Source organism: Thalia democratica, chromosome 1 (assembly GCF_965202585.1).
Source record: "Thalia democratica chromosome 1, ktThaDemo2.hap1.1, whole genome shotgun sequence".
Classification (NCBI taxonomy): Eukaryota; Metazoa; Chordata; class Thaliacea; order Salpida; family Salpidae; genus Thalia; species Thalia democratica.
Window position 1 is genome coordinate 47,751,860 of NC_139165.1, and position 26,179 is coordinate 47,778,038.

General features: G+C 26.5%; 2 protein-coding genes across 2 annotated transcripts; both read left to right on the forward strand.

The window, feature by feature from the left end:
• Nucleotides 1-933: 933 nt before the first annotated feature.
• LOC145846528 (uncharacterized) lies at nt 934-10,330 on the forward strand. The gene is made up of 7 exons (XM_082953255.1): nt 934-1,038; nt 1,320-1,469; nt 1,800-1,895; nt 3,629-3,724; nt 4,154-4,258; nt 9,308-9,394; nt 9,716-10,330. Exons 1-7 carry the CDS (start codon nt 1,002-1,004, stop codon nt 10,240-10,242), a joined length of 1,098 nt encoding a protein of 365 aa, XP_082809381.1. The 5' UTR covers nt 934-1,001; the 3' UTR covers nt 10,243-10,330.
• A 10,778-nt stretch (nt 10,331-21,108) lies between these two features.
• Nucleotides 21,109-25,599, forward strand: LOC145834607 (phosphoinositide 3-kinase regulatory subunit 4-like). The gene has a single exon (XM_082942118.1). It carries the CDS (start codon nt 21,109-21,111, stop codon nt 24,988-24,990), a length of 3,882 nt encoding a protein of 1,293 aa, XP_082798244.1. The 3' UTR covers nt 24,991-25,599.
• Nucleotides 25,600-26,179: the final 580 nt, after the last annotated feature.

Consider the following 26,179-nt stretch of genomic DNA (forward strand, 5'->3'; position numbering starts at 1 on the left):
ATTCTATTAAAATGAGTTGTGTCTTTATTTATTTTTGGATAGAACAATTGTCATTCATTTGATGTGCCTAGTTTTTTTCTAAGCTAGCATTTAGTAAAATTGTTTAATTTTTAATAGTAGTCCAAATTCATTAACAAGTCAGACATCTTTGTAATTATACTACAAACAATATTTAAAATCTGAACCTTTCACTTGACTGTTAAACCTACTAATTAGTAAAATAAAATGAAGAACTCAGCAAGTGTTTTGTTTATATAAACACAATTTTTAATATTTATATAAAAGTATCTACTACTAATCTTAAACAAGATACCAAAACAATATTAATGTCATACTTGCCCAACCACCACAAACAAAACGACCAAGCTTAAATCTAAGTAAGCTTTGCTCCATGTCAAAAGAAAATGAATTTTTCATGCAACATAGATATGTTTTAAAGTTTTTAATCGATTTTACTTTAAGTGTTTAAAGTCTAATTGTTAAAAGTTTAGTTGTGTTAATTCATATTTTTCACACCCCTCCCAACAAAAAAAAAACAACTTTTATTTTTTGTTTAAGCTCTTAATTTGTGTAAAAATACAAAAAAAAAGGAAAGAGTATAAAAACTGTACAACATTTATATCAAAAACTTCAACAATGCTTAAAACATAATATTTTAAAGTTATAACTTTTACGATTTAGTTCTTTTATATACTAAAGCTTTTTGAATAATAAACAGTTTATAACAAGCAAGTATTTGTATTTTTTTAAATGTTGGTTGCATTTAAAAAATTATTTTAAACTTTTTTTTGTGTTTGAGCTTGTGATCAAATATTCAAACAGCGGTAAAATTTACTTAGCTAAAACTGTATAATTGGTGGCTTAAATTTTAGATGATTAACTTAAATAAAAGTTAACACTTTAAGGCTTGTTTATGAGTATCATATAAACAGTTGATAACTTAAAATAATAAAACTATTTTAAATGTAAAGTTTTCAGCAATAAAATAATATTTGCATACAATGGAAAACTGGAGAGATAGTCTAAAGAAACAAAAAGGTTTGTTATTTAATTAAAAATTAAATCCGTTACAAAATGCTTTATTTATGTTTTTTCAGTTAATAATTGAACATTCTATTATCTTAGTTTATTCTATTACACAAAATGTTAATTTAGGTAAATTTGTGTACTTTATAGTCTTAAAAAAATTGTAATGAGTTATATAGCTCACATTTAGAATTGTTAAGTTTAAGTATAGCTGTTTTTATATTTACTTAAGGTTTTAACTTAAGTCAGTTTTTCATATATAACTTGAAATAATTAGTTCTAATACTTTAAAGATGTGACTGAGATTTCTCAAAAAGCTATCACTGGATCACCATTAAATGGTCATTTTGAAGTGAAAGAGGAACCAAATGATTTTTATGTCTCTGATGTAAACTTACTAAAACAACTTAAAAACCTTAAAAGTCTTAATGGTCACTTTTCAGGTACTCTTTGTTTTCTGAATCAACTAAGTTATAGAATTAAAATAGTTTTAATTAAATATCCTTTTTAACTATGTGAGTGATTGCTTGATAAATTAACAGTGAAAAAGTTGTAATTTTTAATTCAAGCTGATTTTGTTAACTTTGAAACTTAATCATACAAGTATAGTGATCTGTTTTCAGTTTGTAAAAAGACACAAATTCTGACAACAACTTTAAACAAAAATAATCTGAAAAAATTCATACTAATAAAAAATATATAAATAATCAAATACTTGGTGTGTTTTTTTGCAAAACAGCAAATAAACTTTACTTAAATTTAAAACTGTATAGAGCTCCGCATTGGGTCAATAAAATTTAAAATAAACAATAAAAATGATGGTTCTTGGGTATTTCACACAGATGAACATTCGTTTTTAAACTTTCCAGGTCAGTTTTTGCTTTTATTACTATGCTTTTATCATTATACATTAAAGCTATGTTTAGAAATAAACAAATCAAATGTCAAAGTTGCAATTCTAAATGTTTTTATAGAGTTTTATTTTACACTTTAAAATAAAGTTTTATAGTTGATTAAATTTTTTTTAGCTCTTGTTGTTGTTGTCTTAAGATGATTTTTAAAGTTATTGTTTAGCAATTTAGTACCATAAATTGGTGTAAGGTAAACACAATTTTTTTAATTTAAAATTTAATTTTTTTTAATTTTATTAATTTAAATACTTTGTGAACCTTATACTGTTAGAATTTCAAAATTCTTGATATTTTAAAGTTTTTAGATTTATCACAAATTATTTAAAAACATTTCTTTTATACCCAGCTTGCCCCACATTCAGGCTACTAAAGCCACTCTGGCCAGCTCAGGCTAGTTTTGAAAAGCTTTTGATAACTCATGCTAGTTTGAATTTTTTTTTAAATTTGTAGTAAATTAAGGTTAATTTGGATATATCTATTATATCTCAAGCTAGTTTTTCTTAATGAAAAACCTATTGAATTCTTAATTTTTTTCATTTATGATAAAAAATTTCCTTATTGTTTTGGTATTTTAGGTATTCAAGTTAACAGCAAAATTTATTAGGTTTTGATTTATACTACTTTATTATTTAGTTTTCCAAAAACTCAGGCTAGTTTGGCGTAACTCGATGACTTTTTTACTTCAAAGAGTTCTAGTTGTAAATCTTAAACCAATGAGTTTATTAATGCCATAGGGGGGGTAAACCATGTTTTTTACAAGTTGATCTTATTTTATAGAGTTTTTTCTAAGCTTCAAGATGCTTATTATTGTTTTAAAAAATTCAAATTATTTTTTGAGATATGACCAGTCAAAGTCGAGCCGCATCATAGGTTCCCTATGGGAAGGGAATACTAAAACAGCAAAAAAAGACTATTTCATTTAAAATCTATCTCCTACATTTTTCAAGCAATCTTCTTCAAACTTACACAAACTAATCTTTATATAATAATAAAAAAAAACGTTACTTTGGAATTAAAAAAAATTTATGTAAAAATATGTTTTTTTTGAAAAAAAAAACACTTTTTTTTTTAATTTTTGTGATAAAATTTTTATTATTTTAAATTAATAAAGTTCTAAAGTAACGTTTTTTCCTTTTATTATAAGGAACGTTTTCTGAAAATTTGAAGAAGATTGCTTGAAAAATGAAGGAGAATTAAGATTTTTAGTGAATTTTAAAATTTCCGAGAAAATTGACTCCAAAAAATTTGCGGTCCATACGTTTATATTGGAAAAATTTTACAAAAAATTAAATATCTCAAACGTTAAATAATATTTTTGAATTCTATAAAAACTGGCTTATAGTTTGTACTTTAAGCTTTCATTTAAAAGCCAAAGTTAATTTTAGTAAAAAAAAATAATGGACCTCCCCCTATGGCCTTAATATAATCAGCTGGTGTTGCTTTGATATTAGTATACAAAAATAAATTCAAACATCATAAATCTTATTATATCTGATGTATTTTTCAATAATATAAAACTTATTTTTTTTTTCTCTATAAAAACATTTTATAGTTGTTTTTAAAAAAGTTGAAAAAAAAATATTATCATGTTATTAAATTTAACAACTAAAAGTAAAAAAACTAAAAGATAATATAAATTTAACGATTAATTTTACCTTAAAAGTGTAATAACTTGCTTTTAAAAAATTTAGTAAATCGAAGAAAACTAAACAATTGCACTCAAGATAGCAATAACACTTTAAAGGTAAAAGAATTACCAGATCAGCCTGCAAGCTCTGATAATAGAAGTTAGTTATTTTTTTCAACAAAAAATTGATGTTTAAAAGGCCTATTTTAATGAGTGAAACTATTTTTAGTATAGTTTTTTATGTTTTTCTACACTTAAAAAATTATTAAAAGTAACTAAAATTCAAGATTTATTATCTTTTTATATCTGATGTATTTTTTAATGATATTATATGTTTTTAATTATTATTGAAAGAATAAATTCACTATATTTTTAAAGAAATAAAACTTATTTCTGTTTTTCTCTATAAATTTTTTTTGTTGTTGTTTATAAGGAATTTGAAAAAAATTCTTAACAAGTGATTAAATATAACAATTAAGAATAAAAAAAGCTAAAAAATACTAATAATTTAATGTTTTTGCACTAAACTTATTTTTGAAAAAATACCAATGATTAGTTATACCTTAAAAGCGTTATAACTTGATTTTAGAAAAATTTGTAAAAGCAAGAAAACAAAACAATTGCACTCAAGATAGCGATAACACTTCAAAACTAAAAGAATTACCAGATCAGCCTGCAAGCTCTGATAATAGAAGTTAGTTATTTTTGTTAGCAGTAACTTGATATTGATGTATTATGATAAGTGAAACTATTTATAATATAACTTATTATGTTTTCTACACTCAAAAAAATATTAAAAAAATAACTAAATTTTCATTAGATTTTCAATCTTTCATTTTTTATAACCTTTTTATCATAAATTTATTACTACTGCTTGTAGTAATTAATGTTTTTACTTTTTTTATTTATACATATAGTTTTTCTCAAGTTTTTTAGGAAAAACAGGTATTTATATTTAATGTTAATATAAACAAGTCAACATAACTGGTTGTGTTTTTACAAAATACAATAGAAAATTTAAGTTTAAGAATGTTTTAAGTATTAACAGGGCTGTGATAAAATCTAGTGTCCCGGAAAAACAAATAAAATCAATTAATTTGATAATTTAGCCAATAATTGATACTTTTTTTTGGTAAATTCAATCCTGGATTTTGCCTTTTTTATTGAAATTTTTTTATAATATATTTGACTTATATGTTTTTATCGTTTACATATAAACATCTATATATTTTTTTTATAATAGTTAAATACGAAGTTAAGTACTTTAAAAAGTAATGAATAAACACCTACCTGTAAATAGAATAAAAAAAATTTATCCAATAAAGTTTTTCTTAAGTATATAAGTTGCTTTTTTGCTTTAAATTATAGTTTTTACAAAAAGTAACTATAAAGTTAGTGAACTTAAATTTGTACAAACCAATATATTTTAAAAACAAAGGCATGCAGTCTTACACAGACTAGTTTAATATTTAGAAAACTCAGGCTCAGGGTTTCCACCAGGTCAGGAAAATCAGAAAAGTCAGGAACAACTAAAAAAATAACAAAAGTAAGAAAATTGACAAAATTATAAAAAGCGTCAGATTATGTCAATTCAAATTTACAAATGTTCTTGTTTTCCAAAGCTTTAAGTAGTAAAAAAATAATTAAAAATCCTTTTAGGTCAGACTAAAATTGCAAAAAATATGCAAAATTTTCCCAGATATTTATAAAATTACTTAATTTCCAACGTCTTCATCTGGTAAAAATGAATAAAATATCTGTCATAAAACTGCAAAATTTTTCTGTTAACATATTGAACAACTACTCTACTTGAACAAGCAGTTTTTTTATGCTTTTTAGTATTGATGATCTGTGGCAAGGACGCTTCCATAGTGAAACTGTGATATATACAAAAAAGTTTTCTTGCATTTCTTTAGTTATGTGATATCTCAATACAGCCTTTTTTGATATTGTATCAGAATACTTAGCCTGTTATTGCCTTTATGCAATGCAGCCTTTTTTGATATTGTATCAGAATACTTAGCCTGTTATTGCCTTTATGCATGAGGACATTTCGTGCTTGATAATTAAATTGCTGTGCATCATTATGAAAGACGTGATAGTTATAAATCTCAGCCTTAACCGGTTATTCAAGGTCGAATTGAATGATCAAACTTCCCTAAAACCTGCCCTTGATCTTGGTTGTGCTGCAACCAATTTGCTTGCAAATGTGAGGAAAAAAGACCTAGTTGAGGAACAAAAGGTCTTAAATTTAAACTAAAAATGTAGAGTCTTTGTTATAAAGGCGGTTGAAAATTTCCAGAGCAGAATCGCTATTGGAAGTACATTCGTAAAAAATATGTCATGCCTAAATCCACATAGCTTAGAAAAGTTAGTAGTCACAACTGTTGTTAAGCGTTTTGCCAACATTGTGCACTTCTTAAAAAAGTAAAAAAAAATTTCCAACTCTGATGATGATGCTAGCGTTGAACAATTTAGAACTTTGGTAAATTGCCCAATTAATGCATTTATGTTCAATAGCTTCAAGCAAAGTGAAGATCGTTTGGACCAATTCTCTTTTGAAACATTGTAAGTTCCTGCCAAATCTTCCCTCGAAAAGTTGTTTCAACCATTATTTGTGTTGCACAATGACCAGGATGAGGTCGAACGAAGGTTTAGTATTAACAAAGCTCTGCTTAAAAACAGTATGGAAGGAAAAACTGTTACATCCAGAAGAAGAATTAAAGATTATATGTATGCATACAAACTAGAACTGTATCAAGTTAGAAAATACAAGTATTTTGTTGATAGAGCTGTTTGTTGCAAATACATCAATCATACACAGATGGTTTAAGTGATGTAGTAGAAGTTAGATGATTAAAATTATCAAAAAAAACTGTTCTTTTAAGTTGTATATTGAAAGCTTTATATAGTTTCAAGTGTTTCATTATGTACTTTAGAATAAGTTTAAATTAAGAGTTTAGATTTAGAAAAGTCAGGAAAATTTTAGTAAAAAGTCAGGAAATATTGCTCAGTTTGATCTGTGGCAACCCTGCAGGCTAGTTTAAAAATTCTTTAGATATTTGAGAAATTTCAACTCGATCAGGCTTGTTTGCATTTTTTTTACTCAAAGTACTTTTCTAAAACACCAGGGTAGTTTTTATGACATTAAATTTTTTTTTTCTAATGAAGAATAAGTTCTTTGTTATTAAAAGTCCAACAAATGTTGCCCAACCGCCAAGAAGTATTTTTTCGTAGGTTTCTCCAAACGACCATCAAACCAGCTTTTTAAGATTTTCGGAACATGCTGACTGATTCTTACGTGTAAAGTTTGAGATGTTTTTCCCACGTAGTAACTACCACAATGACAACTAAACTTATAGATGATGTTACTATTTTCTTGGGTGGGAGAAACATCTTTGTAATTTTCACTTAGAGGTTGATCGGTATACAAACTTGTTCTTAATCGAACAGAACTGAAAACCTCAGTTTATTTCTTCAGATATTTTCTTAGAAAACCTCTCAGAAAAATATTTCCAAGGTAAGGAAGTTTTAAGTACACTGAACACTTCTGAGGGCCAATCATTTTTAAAGCTTTTGAAATTCTTGCTCTTGTTACAACTTTCGAAACTAAATTACCTGGATAACCAAGGGAAAGGAAAGTATTTTGAAGTGTTTTCAACTCGCCTTTAAGATAGCAAAGGAAAAGTCTGGTGAAACGCTTCACCATACCAGTTAAAACTCCTAACTTCTGCTTGACGGGACCAAAAGATGCCCACGGAACATATAATGATTCTTAATTTAATTTACAATGGATTTTAGTTAAAAGTTCCGCATAAACTTATAGTTAAGAAGCCTTATGCATTCAATCTTTAAGGCCGAGTTTATGTAAGCAGGAAAAGTCCATATACCAAACTAGACTTTTAAAACCTTTATATTAACTAATTTTAAAGTAATTAGTTTTTTGTAATTTTTCTTTTTAAGTTTAGTTTTATTATCATTTTTATCGCTGGTTTATTTTAGTTTGACTTTAATTTAACGAGTTTTATTAGGACAGCAAAGTTCTACAGCATAAGCATTTAGTTAGTTTTTACATTCGATTATTACGTCATTTTATATTTTAAAACTTTGAACTACAGTATAATTTTATTTCAATTTCAATTCAGTTTGATTTAGTAAGATACAATTTTTGATAAGACTTACTACGAAAGTACTCAAATAAATTTAAGAAAAATGAAATGTGTTTTGTTATATTTTTAAATTTATTTATTTATACATATAGTTTTTCTTTGAGTTAAAAAAAGTTTTATATTTAATGATAATATAAACAATTCAACATAACAGACTGTGTTTTTACAAAAAAATATTTTTTATTTTCATTTTAAGATTTTTTTAAATATTGATAAATCAGTGATAAATCTGGGATTCTGGAAAAACAAAGAAAATCAATGAATTTAATAATTTAGCCAATAATTAATACTTTTTTTTGGTAAATTCAAGCCTGGATTTTCGCTTTTTTATTGAAAATTTGTCTGATAAATCCAGATATTTGATTTATATGTTTTTATTGTTTACATATAAATGTAAATTTATTGTTGTTTAAAGTGAACTAAGAAGTTGCAACTCATACTAAAAATTAAATTATTATTTTTATTTATGTAATATTTTCCTGTTTTAAATATTCTATACTTATGTTTATACGTTATTGTCAATTTGAAAATACAATTTATACTCATATAATTAACTTGTAAACTGTTTATCAAAGGGTATTTAGAAAAGCATCTGGTTAGTTATTTCAAAATACAAACAAGAACTTTAAAATTTTCTTCAAATTGATATTCATTTTATGTTAATAATTATTTAAAGAGTTTCATTAAAAAATTGATATACTTTCATTAAACCCATTTAAAATAGCACCACAGTAACTTTTTAGTAATAAAACTAATATAAGTATTTTGATTATAAGTTTTATTTTCTACTGAAAAGAGACAAGTAAATTTGTACAATAAATAACAAAGAATATAGTCTCATACACTGAAAGGATTTATGAAAACCTAGAAGAAATCAAAAAAATTGAAAGGAATTTCCAAAAATCTAGTGGCACTTATGATTTAATTGCTTATTTAGCTTTTTACTAACATTTTTTTTTTAAATTTTTTTTTTAACTGTTTGATATTTTCTTCATGTATTTTACTATTTAACATATTTTTTGATCTATTACTACTAATTTATAATATTCAATACTCAATAAAACTTGCAATTAAACATTTGTTTGCGAGCGCCTTAAATACTTTTTGGGAGGCTTGAAAGTGTTAGCTGAGTTTATAGCCGCTTCATATACATTAAGTTTTTACTGGTAGGCTTAAAAGAGTTTGTTCACTTATTTATGTTAATTCTTTTTATCTTATCGTTTAAACCCTTACCTAAACTCTAATTCTTACTCTAATTTTAAGATCTTTACCAAAAAAAGTGCATGTATATGAAGCAGTCAATGTTTTTGCCAGTAGTAGTGCTAAAAACTTGACTTATACTTTTAAGCCTCCCAGTTTTTTGTTTACTTAAGTCACTGCTATTATCAAACACATACTATTACTTAGTTTGTTATTTTAAGTAGAAAGACGTTAACTAAAACAATATATTTTTATTATTCTATCAAGGAACAATTTAGTAAACGTTTTTGTTCGAAAATTCAGTACACTGCGTATTGTTGCATAAAGCTTTATTAAAGCAATTTAAAATAAAAACCAATAATATCTCTACACAGGAAAGTTCGCGTGCCCCCATTGCGAGAGGCGCTTCGTCACAAGTTACGCGCTGCACAAACACGTGATAAACCACAACACAGCAAGAAGTTTTTTTTTGACAGTTTAAATTCTTCTTTAACTGTTTAATAGACTTGGATCTATCATTACTATTTTTGAAAAATCAAGACTTTATAAAACTAGCAATAGAATACTTGTTTGCAGACGCCTTAAATGTTCTCTTTGTTTATTTAAGACACTGTTATTTTTTAAAACATACTGTAGTTTGGTTTGTTGCTTCAAGTTAAAATACATCAACTAAAACATTTAATCATTTTTGTTACTTTCACAATGCTCAATCTAAAACGCAGCACACTGCCTATTGTATTACAAAGCGTGATAAAGCAATTTACAGATAAAACTCCACACAGAATACAAGAGGGCGAGGCAAAAGCGCAACTACACGCTCAGGTGCGACGTCTGCCTGAAGATGTTCCACAGCAACTCGACGCTGGTCGAACACATGCGCTCTCACACCGGGGAAAGACCCTTCGAGTGTCCCAAGTGCGACATGCGCTTTTCCTACTCCAGCTGCCTGAAGTCCCACCTCAGGACGATACACGTGGACGAGAAGAGGCACAAGTGCGCCACATGCGGATGCAAATTCAAACTGGCGAGGTACCTGGCCAACCACGTGAAGAAATGTCACGCTGGAAAGGATGATGGCGTAAAGTATGAGTTTGAATGCCCTCATTGCGAGAAGCGTTTCGTCAAAGAGAAGTCTCTGATCACGCACATCAAGCAGCGTCATAAAGCGACACCGAAGCCTAAGCTGAAACGCAAAGTCCAGCCCGAGCCGAAATGCCAAGTCGAACCGGAGCTTGTTCATCACATGAGCTTTCACAACTACTCGAGAAAAACATGGCATTTTCACAGCCGTGATGAGTTATCAAAATAATTTCGCAGGTATGGCGGAAAATCATAATCGTAAACTGGCGTTTCATAAAATTTAGATGTTTTGAACTAGCTAAATTGTGTGATCTACTAAATGTATGAAAATATTAAATTGCTTAAAAATGTGGTAGTTTTATTTTTTAATAGTGGTTCAATGGTATTTAAAAATACTCTCGCTGTTTATAGTGAAATATATTTAAGCCTCCGTGTGTTAAAATTTATATTTAAAGTGTTTTACTTTTATTATGCAGAACTTTTTATTTTGAAATTATGTGTTCAATTTCAGTATAATCTGTTTTTAATTTAAGAAATTTGAAATTTTTATTTTACTTTTACTTGTTGGTAAAAATTTATTTAGTTTAGTTGATTTTCAAAAAAGGTGCTAAAAGCTTTTCTTTATATACAGGGTTGCCAAAAAACCTTGAATCCTTGAAAAACCTATAGTTTGACAATTTAGGCTAGAAAAACCTGGAATTTCAAGCAACTTTTATATGTAAAGTAGTAAAATTTTGATTTGTCACCAAAAATCTATTGTATATTAAAAATTATTTTTGTAAGCATCAAAACTTTTAATTAAAAAAGTGCACATTTAAAGGAGCTTTAAGATATGTCTTCAATGTCGTTATACTATTTAACACAGTTTCTTACCTTAAACTTAATTGTAAAGTAAGATTAGAGCTTAAAATGTGTAATTTTTGAAACCTGGAAGAAATTTTGAAAAACTGGAGAAAATTTTTTTAAAAAACATTTGGCAACCCTGTGTATATAAAACATAGTTTCTTTATAATTTATTGTTACATTGAACTACAAGAATATTAAGTTAATTTAAAAATATATAAAAACTTTTGACTTTTATAAAATTTTTGGAAATACTAGATGTTTTTGAAATATCTTATACAAATGATTCTTTACCATTTTTAGTTCCAAAAACTTATTGTCTGTTTTCATATAAAAATTTAGATAACTAATGAACAAAAATTTTTGTAATAAACTGCTTTAATAGACATTGTCAATTTTTCACTAAACTTTTTGGAATAAATTTGTAAATATTTTTTTCACTTAAGTTGTTAAAAGTAAAACAGTAAAAAAATGTCTATTTTTAAGCAATTTAATTTACTTATTTTTAAAAGTATAATTTATAATGTTGGCCTTATACGACACAACTTTAATAAGTAGAACTTTTTACCACAACTTTACATAGACTAAATTAAAAAGCTAGGCTTAACTAACCTGAGCATATCGTTTAAGTTTAGTGAATAAATATTACTCTACAAGCAAAGCTAAAACGTTTTTTTTTTAAACAAATAGCTTTAAGATTGTAGTTAAGTTATCAACCTTACCTTATACAATTTTAAAGATAATGGAAACTTTTATTAATCATTTATAATTTTTTGAAGTTCTAGTATTATTTTTATCTATTCTATTGTAAGTGAAGTCGAGCAAAATAACTTAACAAGTCACAGAGAATGAACATTCTGTCTGAAATGTTGTCCTGTATACAAATAAATTTGGCTATTCCAAAAACAGTAAAAACATTTTCATTTTTTTATTACCACTAATGTCTTTGACACGTCAAACAAAAATATGTATTAATTTTAAAACTCTGTACCCAGGTACAAACCCTACGCTAGACTAAAAATTAAGTTTTTTTTTGTGAGTTGCTTATAACAAACTTAATAAAAAAAATTACGCTAATTTTATGCAAGTTTAAAAAAAATTGATCTCAGAGAATTGAAAACATACGTACCTTTAACTTAATTAAAAATTAGATTTATACTTTATCAATTTTAGCCCATTACAAAAGTTATTACTTTCAACTAGTTTATCTGCTGACACTTCTTTAAAATAAAATATTTAAAGTCTAGAAGTTATAAAACATAAAGAAACAGTTAAGTGTGTGCCTACAAAAATATTTCACATAATGCTAGTTAAAAACTGTGCAGAAAGTACATCAATGTCTTTAATTTTCGAGCTATAGCTCTTATACTGGTTACTTTTTCATTGTTTGCAGTTAAATAGGGAAGTTTTCTGAAAATTCTTTAAGAGCTTAATATAAATTATTTTTACTATAAATATCGGCAAATAAATTTTCCAAAACTATAAATTTTCTTTAAATAAAGATATTTTAATCTCGTTTTAAGTATGTAGAACTTGAGACTTAAACGGCTTTTAAAACGATCAATTGATATATGAATCAAACTTAAGAAACCCTGCACAAACTGATTAGAATATAGTCAATAAGTAATTGTATTTAAACACATCAAAAATAAACAGTTGTATAGAATATTTGGAAAAATTCACTTAAGTATTCTAGTACAAAAAAAAAAGTAAGACATAAGAACAAAACTACACATTTAAAATCACTATTAGCTTAATATTAGTCGAGTTGAATTAATACTTTAACTATGGTACTTATGTGGTTTCATAGTTTTACTAGATAAGTAAAGTTACGTTACGATGTACATAACACCTCACTAAACCTGTATACATTTTTACAATATTATACAATATTAATATTTTTACAGTAGAAAATTTTTACAAGCGGTGCAAAAACAAACTGAATCAAATAATTAAATGGCAGCTATCAATATCCAAAGATAACAAACTGAAAAATTGCAAGTTGTTATCATAAAGAATGAAAAGTATTTTCGGTTGGCAAGTATATTAAAAAGTCTTATTATGGAGCCTGGCACCAAAATTTTTTCAAATACTAGTCATTTTCTTGGAAAAACTATTTCACTAAAGTTGTTTTAAACCTGTAAGCTTTTTAGATAAAATAAACTGAACAAATGAAATCTAAAACATTTTGTTTTGTTTCTACACATATCTTTCTAGTTTTAAATATTGGTACTGACGAGGTCTTTGACCGAAACTTAGTATACTGATTAAATTTTGAAAGTCGAAATTATAAAATTACTTAATGGGAAAAACTATTTTTAGTCTAACTAAGATTATGACTAAACATGAGTTATGTGATAGGCCTTTTTATAGTCGTTTTTTAACATTACAACTTTGAAATTTGAACAAATTAATACTTTTTTTCAAAAAACGCATAATTTTTTGGGTATTCCAAAGAAGTCATGAGACAAAGTTATTCCCCAAATTACTATAAATTTTCAGGTTGTCTTTATTGAAGCTATATCTCTATTTTTTTTATTCAAACAGATTGGAAAAAAATACGGAATTACAGCCCAACAAATTAATAAATAAAATTGAAAAATTGCAAACATTGATAAAATAAAAACTAAAAAGTTGCTGGCCGTAAATTTTGTAGACTAAGTAAAATATTGAAATATTAAACCATTATCTTATTTATTATTATATCTCAAATGTCTATAATGTGTTATAAAAAGTATAAAATAAAGAATAAGCTTTTTTTTTTATATAGCTTCCATTTTTTCTTTAAGTTTTGCATACACGTTTAGTATTTTATTACTCAAATTAAATTACATTTTAGTGATAGTTTTTTCGAAATGCTTTAAAAAAAGTTTCAATTTAGTTTATATTTCGTTAATATAGTTTTAGACCGAAGATTTTTTCAAGTTAAGTAAAGACTAAAAAGTATATTTTTACCTTTTATAAAACTAGTGACTGTATCTATTTAATAATACATAATTCAATATTTTCCTTACATTTTTTACATACTTGTTTTGCACATTGAAAAGGCAAGCGGTCATTTAGTTTTTTGGTTGATCAAAAATTAAGCTAGATGTTATACATAGTAGAATACTGGTTTTATTGCTTTAAAAACTTTACTAGTTTTTCTTCAACTAAAATAATTTTAGAAGTTAGGTAAGTTGATATGTCATATTTTTTTTTTCTTTGAAGTCAAAAATTAGCCAAAGATGCTGCACTGCACGTTATAAAGTTTAGACCTGACTAAACTAAACCAGTGGTCTTCACATGATGTACCAATACATATTAGAGTCTGTTCGAAAATTATGCGTAATAATTTTAGGTGCATGAAAATTTCAGGGTGTACGAAACTTATTTCTTCTTAAAAACCTACACTAAATATTCTGGATTTTACGATGAAGAGCAAAAAAAAAAGCTGTCAAGCATACTTGAGAGGCTTTTCAAATCTTACACTCGATATTACGGGTTAAAAAAAGTTACTCCACTTTTAAACTGTTTTGGGTGCACAGAATCGTTTTATTGTGTTTAAGTTTGCTTATACATCTTCATATTTTTGTACCGGTCTTTTTTATTATTATGTCGGTTTCCGATATTTTAAACATCACTTAAGAAAGCGAAGAGTTGAAAATCTTTTTAACACTTAAAAACCATTTAAATTGTAGTAATATATCACCTTTGCTTAGATGCTAGATAAAACTTCTTAAATAAACATATTAACGAGTAATTTATATTTTTGTCCTAAAGTAACCAAAGACACTACTAATCTATTATTTTCTATAAATTTATATAATTTTATTCGTACATATGTTGTATTTTACAATAACACAAATAATCTTAATTCATAGCATGCTTACCTTAAATAATAAAATTATTTTAGTTATAAAAAGTTGTTTGTTTTCATTTTATATTTTATTTTGTAAGTTACTTTCATTTGAAAGAATTAGCTCGATGTGAGTGGTCTTTCTATAATTTAGTCGTTTGAGTTTAACCTTATTTTTGAGCGTCGATTTCTTGTGTTTGATAAATTATCAAATAATATTCGCGTTTTAGTGCATTTAAAAAATTGCATTTAACTAAATTTTTTTGATTAATGAAAGCTAAACTTAATCAAATAAAAATCTTTAAGTTATTTGTTTTTCTACAAATTTTTTATAGTTAGTATTTGCATTTGAAATTGTAACATAACTTAAATAGAATAATAAATGTTTTACATTTGGCTTACACCTTTTTAATTCTAAACAAACTTTAAACTTAAAATATTGTTTTAGTAGACAATAATAAGCTATAATAAGTTTAGTTTTTTTTTGTAGAAAATAACTTTAAAAAATAGCTTGAACTACAAATAAGAACTCGATTTAAGATGCTTAAGTACTTTGTTGAAGGTTGAAGTTTTTCAAAATATATTGTTCTATTATTCAACTATTATCTCAGCTGATTTGTAAACATGCAAGTTTATACTATTCATGATATTAGAAAAAAATTGGTTAATAATTTTTAAACAAATTTATTACTATCTTGTTTATAGTAAAATAAATATTATGTATACCATAAATTAATCGATTATCTTAAAATAAAAATAATAATTTTCTACCAGATGATTTATGTTGGTGTCTTTTATGGCTACATTTTTTGTAAACTACTGTGATTGTCTAACAGAAATGTTGCTTTACATATTTTAGAATTGAAATAAAAAGTATCATTAAGATTAAACATCGAACAACATACTTGCAAATTTTTAGTTTTTGTTTAGAGTTGTTTGTGGAAAATTTAGACAAAAAATACATCAATAATACCATTTTATAACACTCTGACTCAACTATTGTAAAGTTAAAACAACATATACCTTATGCCTAAAAATAATACTAAACATTTTAAAGACAATTCTATCTTTTACTCTATTTGTGTTGTACACTATTGTACACTTTCTGCCACAACAGACAATTAATTGCTCATGTAAAAAGTTGTTTTTTGCCAAGTTGTAATACTATTAACAACACTACAAACAAAGTATAATTTATTTTAGTATGTTGTTAAATTAGTAAGATAAATAAAAAGTTGTTTTTTGTTTATTTTATAATTTACTATTCAGAATAAAACATTATTTATTTTCAATTTCCTTGAATGGAAAACAAAATAAATTGATAGTTTAGTACTTAAAGCTAAAGACCTTAAATTTACAAGGTATGTTCTTGCAAAACTATAATTAAGTGTTAATTTTTAAATTAATTACAAATTAGTGTCCTGAAGAAAGTAAATTTCAATGTAATAGAAATGTCACTGCTCGTTAAAAAACTGCCAAATGGCAAAGAGTAAGGAAAACACAATTTAAATAAGACTTTAAAGCATGCAAATATAAAGAATCAATGTTCTTAGATAAAAATAAGTATTGATTTTTTTTAATTTACAGTATAAAGCTGTGAATAAACATTTTAACATACAATGAAATTTCACAGTTTTAAAAATGTCACTGCTTATAAAAAACAACCAAATAGCAAAAAGTTAGAAAATTTAAATAAGACCTTAAACAATTAAAATTTAAAGTTTCATTGTTAACAGATAAAAAAAAGTATTGATTTTTTTCCAATGTAAGTTATAATGTTTTGTACTAGAGTTTTTAGAATATCTAATTATCAGAATGTCAAATATCATGAAAACTTCTTGCTAATACTGTAGAATATCAAATTTGAAATGATAAAGTATATAGAATATATTGTATTAGAATGGTAGTTATTTATAAATACAAGTGTGTTGAAAAATTCAAATTTATATTTTAAATTTATATCTTAACTTATCAAAAAATCAAATAGTAAAATCAAAAAGTTGTAACTTAAATAAAAATATTTAAAATAAGACCAAATAAAGAAAATCTTAACTATCATTTGAAATGTTAAATGACAACAACACAACTGTTAATTGTTAAAATAGCACACAGTGGAATGAAAAGGAGGGTCAAGTGGCCATTGACCATTTTAGTGAGTAAAAAATTAGAACAATAATTTTATTTAATTTTTGGTAGCTGGGTTTCTTCTTTTAAAAACTGTGCTTGTTTCTATTCTGGTTTAAGTATATTGAAAGATATGGAAGCTTAAATGTAGAAAATTTTTACTGTTTTGAAGTCAAAAAATCCTTAGTCAATTTTAAACCCTACTGCAACTTCTAAAAATACCTTAAAATCTAAAATTGAAAATGAGCTAAGAATTAAGTACTATTATAGGAAGATTTTTAAACGTATTTATATACCATTTGCAACTTATGAGTAATGTGTTAAGGCCATAGGGGGGGGGGAGGTAGAAGCAATTTTTTGACCAAAATTAACATGTAGACTTATATTATAGTAAATTTCATAATCTTTCAGATGCTTTTTTTAGATTTTAAAAATATTCAGTAACTTTTTTTTTATGAGAGGTTATATAAAGGGGTGTCGGAAACATTTTTTCGGAAGCAACCAAAGCAGACAAAAGCAAAAAAAAAAAATTAAACATCTTATTTAACTAATTTAGTTTACTTAAAATAAAATATGATAACTTTTAAAAAAACAATTTAATAAATAAAACTAATACCTCATATTTGAAAAAATCAATCTTTATTAAGGACTATTACGTCATAGAAACCACTACACCTATCTTTCTCACATATCCACTTTCAACAAAAACACTAGTTATAAAAACTATTTCTATGCTACATTCTAAAAGAAAAACTTTTGTATGACTACAGATTCTATTTGAATAAGATTTTTTTAATTAAAAAAATATCTTTCATCTAATATAAAACTATAAATAAACTATAAACTCACTATAAATAAATCTGTTTTACAAAAGTCAAAAATTATCATTAAATTTATAGAAAAACGAACGAAATACTAACTTTCTTCCACTAAGATATTTTGAAGCAAACAAATTTGAGTTAAAACAAACTTTGTTTCGCGAATTATAAACTAGTCTTCAGCTAACTAAAATCTTAATTTTTAATTTTATGCAAATTACGTATGACGTAATAATCTCTTAAGAGAATTATACAAAATAAAACTCTAAAGCTTTTCATTTAAATAAGCTTTAGCCAGCCAAAGATGTTTGTAATACTAAGTTTTTTTTCTTTGTTAGTTTTACTTCAGTTTTTCTAAACCAGTGTACCTGTTTTTTTCAGCTTTACTTTGCTTCATACTTGTAAAAACTTGTTCATTGTGTATCTTCTATGTTAAACCAAAAAATAGAAAAGAAGTTCAGTATTAATTGATCAAAAAACTTAAAAATGAGTATATAAAGTCAGAATCGTTTGAAATCAAAAATGTTAGAATTTTTTTGTCAAAAAAATTACTAAAACTTTGAAGGCGTTTTTCTCCGCCTTTTAAAAACGCACTAAAAACCTATCTCCTCCTTCATTTTTTGACCTAGAGACTTCAAATTAATTTTCAGGAAATGTTCCTTTTAATATTTTGAAGAATCTGAATGTTGGAATTTTTGAAATTTTGAAAAATAAAAATTTTATCCACAAAAAACTAAAAAAAAGGGTAGTTTTTGACAATAATTTTTTTTTTACTCAAAATTAAAAAAATTCCTACATTATATCTCTTTAAAGTTTAATGATACACATTCTGTAAAAATTTGAGAAAGATTACTCAAAAAATGAAGGAGGAGATAGATTTTTAGTGAAATAGTTTTTTTTCGCATTTTTAGTTTTTGCCTTCCATAAGGAACCTATTTAACGCCCTTTCTTTGATTGCTTATATCTCAAAAGTTACTTTGAGTTTTTTTAAGCGGTTAAAAGTGTCTGATAGCTCAGATTAAATTCTACAAAATAAGATCAAGTTGTAAAAAACAAAGTGGACCCCCCCCCCCCCCCCCCCCTATGGCCTTAATAATAAGTTGCAAATGATATATAAATAGTAAAGAATTAATTTTTTAGGTGTTTTCTCTTCTTTAGTAAAATATTAATAAGAAAATTCAAAATTCTTTAAATATTTAAAAATAAAAGTATAATATTTCTCATTTTAAAAACTTCTACTCTTTCCAAAGTTCTTTTGATTTTTTGGGCAATAAGGGTGTTTTTAAAACACCTTAACAGAAAATTCTGTTTTTTTTTCAAATATGACAAGGGATCTATATACAAGTTTACAAGTAATGTATAACATTAGAATATAACTACTTTTATGTTTTAGGTATTTTTAGGAGTAAACATGACTATTTTGAGGAAGTTAAATGTATATTTTCTCTTTTTAGTCTTAAAGTTTCATTAAAAATGGAAACTTTAACTATTTTTAAAATAAACACAAACCTAATAAGGCTTTTTTCTATTTGTAACACTTAGATGTATAATGGTCCTTTTTGTGACAGTAATATGTCAATATTAAGTAATGTGATATGTGTGTTTAAATATTTTATTATCAATGAAAAATCTAAAACTAAATTATGAATATAAACATGATATGTGATAAAATGAGCTCCAGTTCAATTATGCTGCAATTTTTTACTTATTTACATTAAAAAACATTGTTGCCAGAATATAATGGTTAAAATACTATCATCAGTTTTAGTGAACATTAAACAAGCTTTTCTAGATTTCCTAGATTTTCATAGTATTTTTATTGTTTTTTTGCAGTTTAATATAAAAACAAAGGAAACAGGATTTTTCTGGATAAATTTAATAAAGTAAAATAAAAAAATTTGATCTTGCCATATTTTTGATTTTTTGTCTAGTGGTAGACCAATTTTTAATTACATATTATACAATTGTTTTTATTATTTAGTTTGGTTTTCAATAAAGTAACTTTATATTAAATTAATGCATTTATAATCAAAACAACTAGAGTTCCAAATTGAACAAGTTAAAAAATGTACAAGATTTAATTTTTTTTAAATTTTAAGTATAGTATCAAGTTTCACTTAAAGAGCTCATCAGTTATAAAAATCTAACTTTAAAATAAATAAAAATTTAAACATGAAGAACAGTCTTTTTACAAGTCTAGAAGTGGTTCCTAATAACTAAAACTTATTTTTCAAAGTAGATTAAAAAAAACTCAATGTTGTTGCTCATGGCATTTTATATTTTCACTTAAAATTTCAATAATGTTTTTAGCTTTTTTATGGTAAAAATTAAAAAAATGTGTTATGTTCTTTTAATATTTATACCACATAACATGATGTTTGTTCTTGACTTTAATCTCTGCTTCATTAGTAAAGGATAAACTGTTAGAATTTTGTTAAAAAAAGTAACTAAATTAAACTAAAGCAGCACAAAAAAAAATATTTAAACTCCCATAATGTTTACTTCATTTGTAATATACAGAAAAAAAGTTAAAGTTAGTAGTTAAAAAGTAAATAAAGCTTAAAAGTTTACAGAACATAAATGGCTAAATATTGATGTAGTTTTTAGCTATAATTAATTAGTCGGAACATAGTTTGAAAACATTTTGTTTCAATGTTGTTGAAGTTTATAGCAAAATAAGCTCATTGTAAAAAAAATTACTAAAGTTAAATTATATATTTTAAGTATTTTAATAATCTAGTATTTATTTATTCTTTTAATTATTTATTCTGTTTCAAATAACTATATATATATTATTCTGAAGCTTATTTTTTATATAATAATGTTCAAGTTAGTTCATAAAAATTGATTTTTTTCATTTGAAACTAATAGTTTGATATATTTTAAAATTTTGAAACTAATTAAGAAAACTCAAACTACTTTTTGAGATACATATTAGCAATCAAAGTTAGAGAGAAAAAGACTGAAAAGTTGAAAATACTAATTCGCTAAAACATTTTTCCCACTAAGCAACTGTTTTTAAATTTCTCTTTTTATGAGAGTTTTATATTTTAAAACTAACTTTAAGTAAACAAACTTTTTTTAACCAAATGTTTTTACTTTGAATATTTACAATAAAAATGCTTGGTTTAATTTGATTTAAATTTTTATCAAAAATTTATTTTCAAAAGTATTTTGTAGTATTGCAAACAACATTTTCTGAAACTTTAAAGTAAATTGCTTCTAAAAAGTAGGACAAGTTAAATTAAAAAAAAACTTATGTACAGTAAACTTTTTATAAATTTGATTATAACTCTTTTTATATAAAGAATATTTTAGTTTATATTTAAGCTTTTAATTAATTTTTAATTCATTGTTAATTTTCGTAAAAAAAATGTACCCAATACCTTTAAAGTATTGAATAATTAAAATGTTAAGAAAACAAAAACTTTTTTCAAAAATAACTTATATATTAAATAAACAGCTGTTTTAAATGGGTAATTCTTTAGTTGCTTATACACCATCACAAATCCAGACGTTTGATTCATGTCTTGCAGATCTACCAGAGTACAAGCATGTGAAAGGCTTAGGAAGTACACGATTTATGAAAGTATCTTGTGCAATTTATAAAAGTGAAAAAGTAGTTTTGAAAATTTTTGTACTACCTCCAGAAAAATTTTTAGACCTTCAATATTACAAAAATAAAATAAGAATTCAAGCTAAAAGTGTCAATGTATGTTCAAATTGTCTGTCATTTGAACAGAATGTTAAAGATGGTGCTAAAGTGGCAGTTTTAATGAGACAATACATTCATAGCAACCTTTATGACAGACTGAGCACAAGGCCATACCTAAGTAACCTAGAAAAAAAGTGGTTGGCGTTTCAACTAATATGTGCATTAAACCAAATGGCAAAATACGGTGTCTGCCATGGAGACATTAAAAGTGAGAATGTCCTTGTAACAAGTTGGAATTGGTTGTTACTTACAGACTTTGCTCCATACAAACCTGTTGATCTTCCATTCAACAACCCTGCATTTTTTAATTATTTTTACGATACTTCACGTAGAAGGACATGCTATATAGCTCCTGAAAGGTTTAAAGAGCAAGTAAATGAAAGAAGTGAGCTCAAACCTGAAAGCGATATTTTTTCTGTAGGATGTGTCATTGCAGAGCTTTTTTCTGACGGCCGAAGACTTTTTGACTTACCACAACTTTTGAATTACAAAGCAGGTACTTATTCACCAGAGGAAAGTTTAAAAGAGATGTTACCAGATGAAAATATTAGACAATTGGTAAGTGACATGATACAACTTGACCCAAGTAAGAGAAGATCTGCTGATGAGTACCTTATTATGTGTAAGAAAAACAAAGTTTTTCCATCTGTTTTTTATGAAGTTCTTAAAGGCTATGTCGGACAATTTTGTAATTCTCCACATATCACTGCTGATCAAGTAATTCAAACAATCATTAAGAATAAAAAAAAATTATTCGAAAGAGCAAAAAACATCAAAGAAAGAACAGTGATTGCATCAATAATCACACCTTTGCTTTTGTCATGTATAAGAAAGTTAAAATTTATGTCAAGTAAGTTGCATATACTAGAGTTAATACGTGATATTTCCATACATTTAACAGATACTGTTTTAATGGAGCGTGTTTTACCATATGTTATAAAAATGATAAAAGATGAAAACAATAAAATGGATCTTGTATGTTCGAAAGCATTAGAAACATTAACAGTCTGTTTAAACAACGTAAACAGTATCACGGCTGTTGACACTGGGGTGTTTGTAGATTATATCTATGATGTTATTAAAGATTTTGACCGTTCTTCTTTAATATTAAAACAATCTTTAAATAAAAATCTCACTTTTATAGCAAAGCGTATTATTCTTTTACTTGATCGTTCACTTGCAGATGAAAAAAAGATAAACAGGCAAACTTTACACGAGCAAATAGACAAAATCATAGTAAATGTGAAATCAAAAGTGCAAACTGCTATGAGTGATAGTGAGAGCAGCACCAGGCTAATACTCTTACTCCATTGTATGACAGACTTGTGTCAGATTTTTGCACGTCAAAAAGGTGATGACCTCATGCTCAGTCACATGATTACTGTGCTAAACGACAAACAGAACTGGCAGCTTCGCTCTGCATTTTTCTCTACTGTGACTCCCGTGTGTTCTAGATTAGGGCTGCATAGTATTTCAACTTTTTTGAAACCTCTTTTAGCGCAAGGTTTGCATGATACTGAAATTTTTGTCATTTCAAATACACTAAAGTCAATAACAGATCTTGTAAGTGTTGGTTTGGTACCAAAGCAAGTTGTGCTTGATTTGGTTGAGCAAAATGTTGCATATCTTTCCCATCCATGTGATTGGGTAAGGTATAACATGGCAGGATTTGTATCAGCATGCGCAAACTTTTTATCCTCTATTGACTCTCACTGTTTCTTAAAACCAATAATCAAGCCTTTTTTAAATCGAAGTTCTGTACAGATAAATACTACCAAGTTCTTAATTTCTGCTTTAAACAAAAATCTCCGCAGTGATGTTTATAGCCTTGTTTGTATGGCAAATAATGTTTCAGATCTTTTTAATAATTTAGAGTTTTCTCTGAGAAATAACCCAATAAATGCTGTGCGTAGTTTGGACCCTTTAGAAAGAATTTTGAGAAATAAAGATTTAAGTAAACACGAAAAAACATGTTTACTGAAACTTAAAAAACACATAGAAATAAAACGTCAGTCTTTAAATCAGTATGACAATGAAAAAAGCCTTGGTATACTTGACTTAATAGATTACCACAACAAATCAAAAAAGAACCTACGTAGACATGCTGATCTACCTAAAAAAGTTGAAGCTCTAAGTCAACCAGGTCGTAAGATACAAAACGAAAGCAATATTTCAGCTATGAACGAAGACTGGAACAAAACGTATGCTAAACAAAAGGTTTCTCAAACACCAGCAGTTTCTATGAATGACCTTAAGATAAAGACTAATGATGAACCGACCAAAAAGATTAAAGTAGAAAATAAATCAGTGTTTTACAATCACTGCATGCAAAGAATGCGTTCGTTGGTTCAACATAAGAGAGACACTCAAAAAGAAAAGTTAAGAAACCAGCACATGCAAAGCATTACACAAAGAGAATCTAAATATGTTATAAAATCCCAATGGAAGCCTAAAGGAATGCTAGTGACAAGGATGAACGAACACAAGGGATCCATCAACCAGTTGCAAGTGTCACCAGGAGAAGATTGCTTTGCAACTGTTTCTTCTGACAGATCATTGAAAGTTTGGCAAGTGTCAGAGCAAAGTCATCAGCATATGGTTAACAGGTCACGTGCAACTTGCTCTGAGTTCAAAGGAGCTCTTACTTGCTTGACTTTTTGTAACGACCAGGAGGTCTTGTGCTATTCCGAAGACGGACAAGTTCATCACATCAACGTCAACAGAATGATGTCTAAGGTAGATGAACGACCTGAGTTTGACTTGAACGCAAGAAAACCTGTTTTGCGTAGACATCAAATAGATAAAGCCAATGATGGTGTAGTCACTGACATGACAGCGATTTCGTATACAAATATTGTGATGTATGTTACCTCTCATGGAAAAATTGTTGCGCTGGATACAAGAGCGAGCAAGCCTGCTTATGTACTGCATCAAGACATTTATAAAGGCTGTCCCACTTCGTTGTGCAGCGATTTCGGTCACAATTGGCTGTGTACTGGAACAACTTATGGCTTTCACGTGTGTTGGGATTTGCGGTTTAGGTTGCCAATAAGTTATTTTAATCACCAATCGAAAGCCAGAGTGCGTAGACTCATCACAAATCCCAATTCAAGATCCTCCATAATAAGCACCGTTTCGGGAAACAATGAAGTGACAGTGTGGGATATTGCCACAGGTACGCCTGACATTACTTTATGGGGTAGCAACGCACCGGTTCTTTCTCTCACCGAAAAGAGCAAAGACTCGGTTAACGGTTTAAGCGCCTACGTTGCAAACGACGACCTGCAAATAGTATCAGGCGGCACTGACGGTCGTTTAAGGTTTTGGAATTTAAGAAACACCGAGGATTGTGAAATAATTTCGGGCGCCGAGCGTCACCACAACATCAAGTACAGCTTCAAGGTTTTTTACGATCGTAAACTCGTTGATGGAACGCAAGTGATCCACGAAACCATCAGCAAGGAAAGGAGGCAGTCAGTTGATGGAGGAGGGTTGGGGAACAGCGGCAAGGATGATCCCGGAGACAACAACATTCCTGTGTACAGCTCGCAAGTAATCACCAACGTTGAGTTGTACAACAACACTCAACCGCTGCTCATAACCACGAACAGCACTGGAGTTGTAGACGTTTGGAAATGATTGTCAGAAATGTCATCACAAACGAAAGTTGTTTAGCTTTTAGGGAAACATGTCGTTTGCTTTTCGTAATCATAATAATACTTAAGTTATTTCTTTATTTATTGTTATTTTTTAATTACTTTGAGTTTTACGTGAAGCTAAATTTTATCTAATGTATCCTATGAAAAATTTATTGTTTTTTTTCTTCAAATTGAACCGACTTCTTTGCGCCTGTAAGTTTTGAACAATTCTTGTTGCCTTTTTTAGAGCTTATTTGGAAAAGTATGCTAAATTTAATCAAGTAGTACTTTGCCTACTAAATAGCAGTGAACAAAAGTTAATTTTGTCTAGCATTAATTTTTCTGCAAATATGCAAGCTTGAATGTTTTTTTTTATAAGAAAATCGCCATATTTAACTCTTAAAAACTGTTGATTAATAACCTATTTTTTTCATGTTTTAATTTCTAAACTCAAATTTTTTTATACTTATGCAATTTTTTTTTAATAACTTTTTCATTAAAATTTGAAAAAAATTTGAATTCAAGTAGTAAATTAAAGATAACCCTATCTAAAATATAAGTTTCAAAAAAAAATTAATGTCTTTTTGCTTTGAACTGTATTCATATAACAACATAATTGTGCAATATTTTATAAACTTCTGTTTTTACTTTATTCTTGCTTTGTTATTTTTTGTTGGTTTTCTTTTAATTGTACAAGTTTTGATTTCTGTCTTTTTATTTTACAAGTTTGTAAGTTTAATTAGCTATCATGTTTCTATAGCTCTATCTAAAACGATAAGTTATTTTTTATTGATTTAACTGAAGCTAGCATACATATTTCTTACAATATAAAATATCCGATTAGCTTAAGTTATTTCAATACATTATTTTTCGTTAATAGTTGTGTTTGACTTTTTCTTAATAACATATTTTAGCAAATTATCTAAGCACAAACTTATTTATATCCGTTTACACCACTTTATTCTGACATATCTTTCAAGTAAAAATAAAGTATTGTTTAAAAAAAATATGAAAATAGTTTGAATTTAACAGTTCAATTACTTTGATTATAGTTTTTATTTAATGTAACAGGTTAATAATCTTATACAGAATAACTATGTTTTAATATTGTAAATTATGTATAACTAAAAATGTTTCTCAAAAAATAGCATTCTAGTTGTTGAAATTATTGTACTGAACATCACATTTAG

Excerpts from the sequence above, each read along its gene's own strand:
- LOC145834607 (XM_082942118.1), top strand. The coding sequence starts at position 21,109 with ATGGGTAATTCTTTAGTTGCTTATACACCATCACAAATCCAGACGTTT.
- LOC145846528 (XM_082953255.1), top strand. The coding sequence starts at position 1,002 with ATGGAAAACTGGAGAGATAGTCTAAAGAAACAAAAAG. Across the intron at positions 4,259-9,307 it reads TGCAAGCTCTGATAATAGAA|GAAAGTTCGCGTGCCCCCAT; the intron begins GTTAGTTATTTT and ends ATCTCTACACAG. Across the intron at positions 9,395-9,715 it reads AAACCACAACACAGCAAGAA|AATACAAGAGGGCGAGGCAA; the intron begins GTTTTTTTTTGA and ends AACTCCACACAG.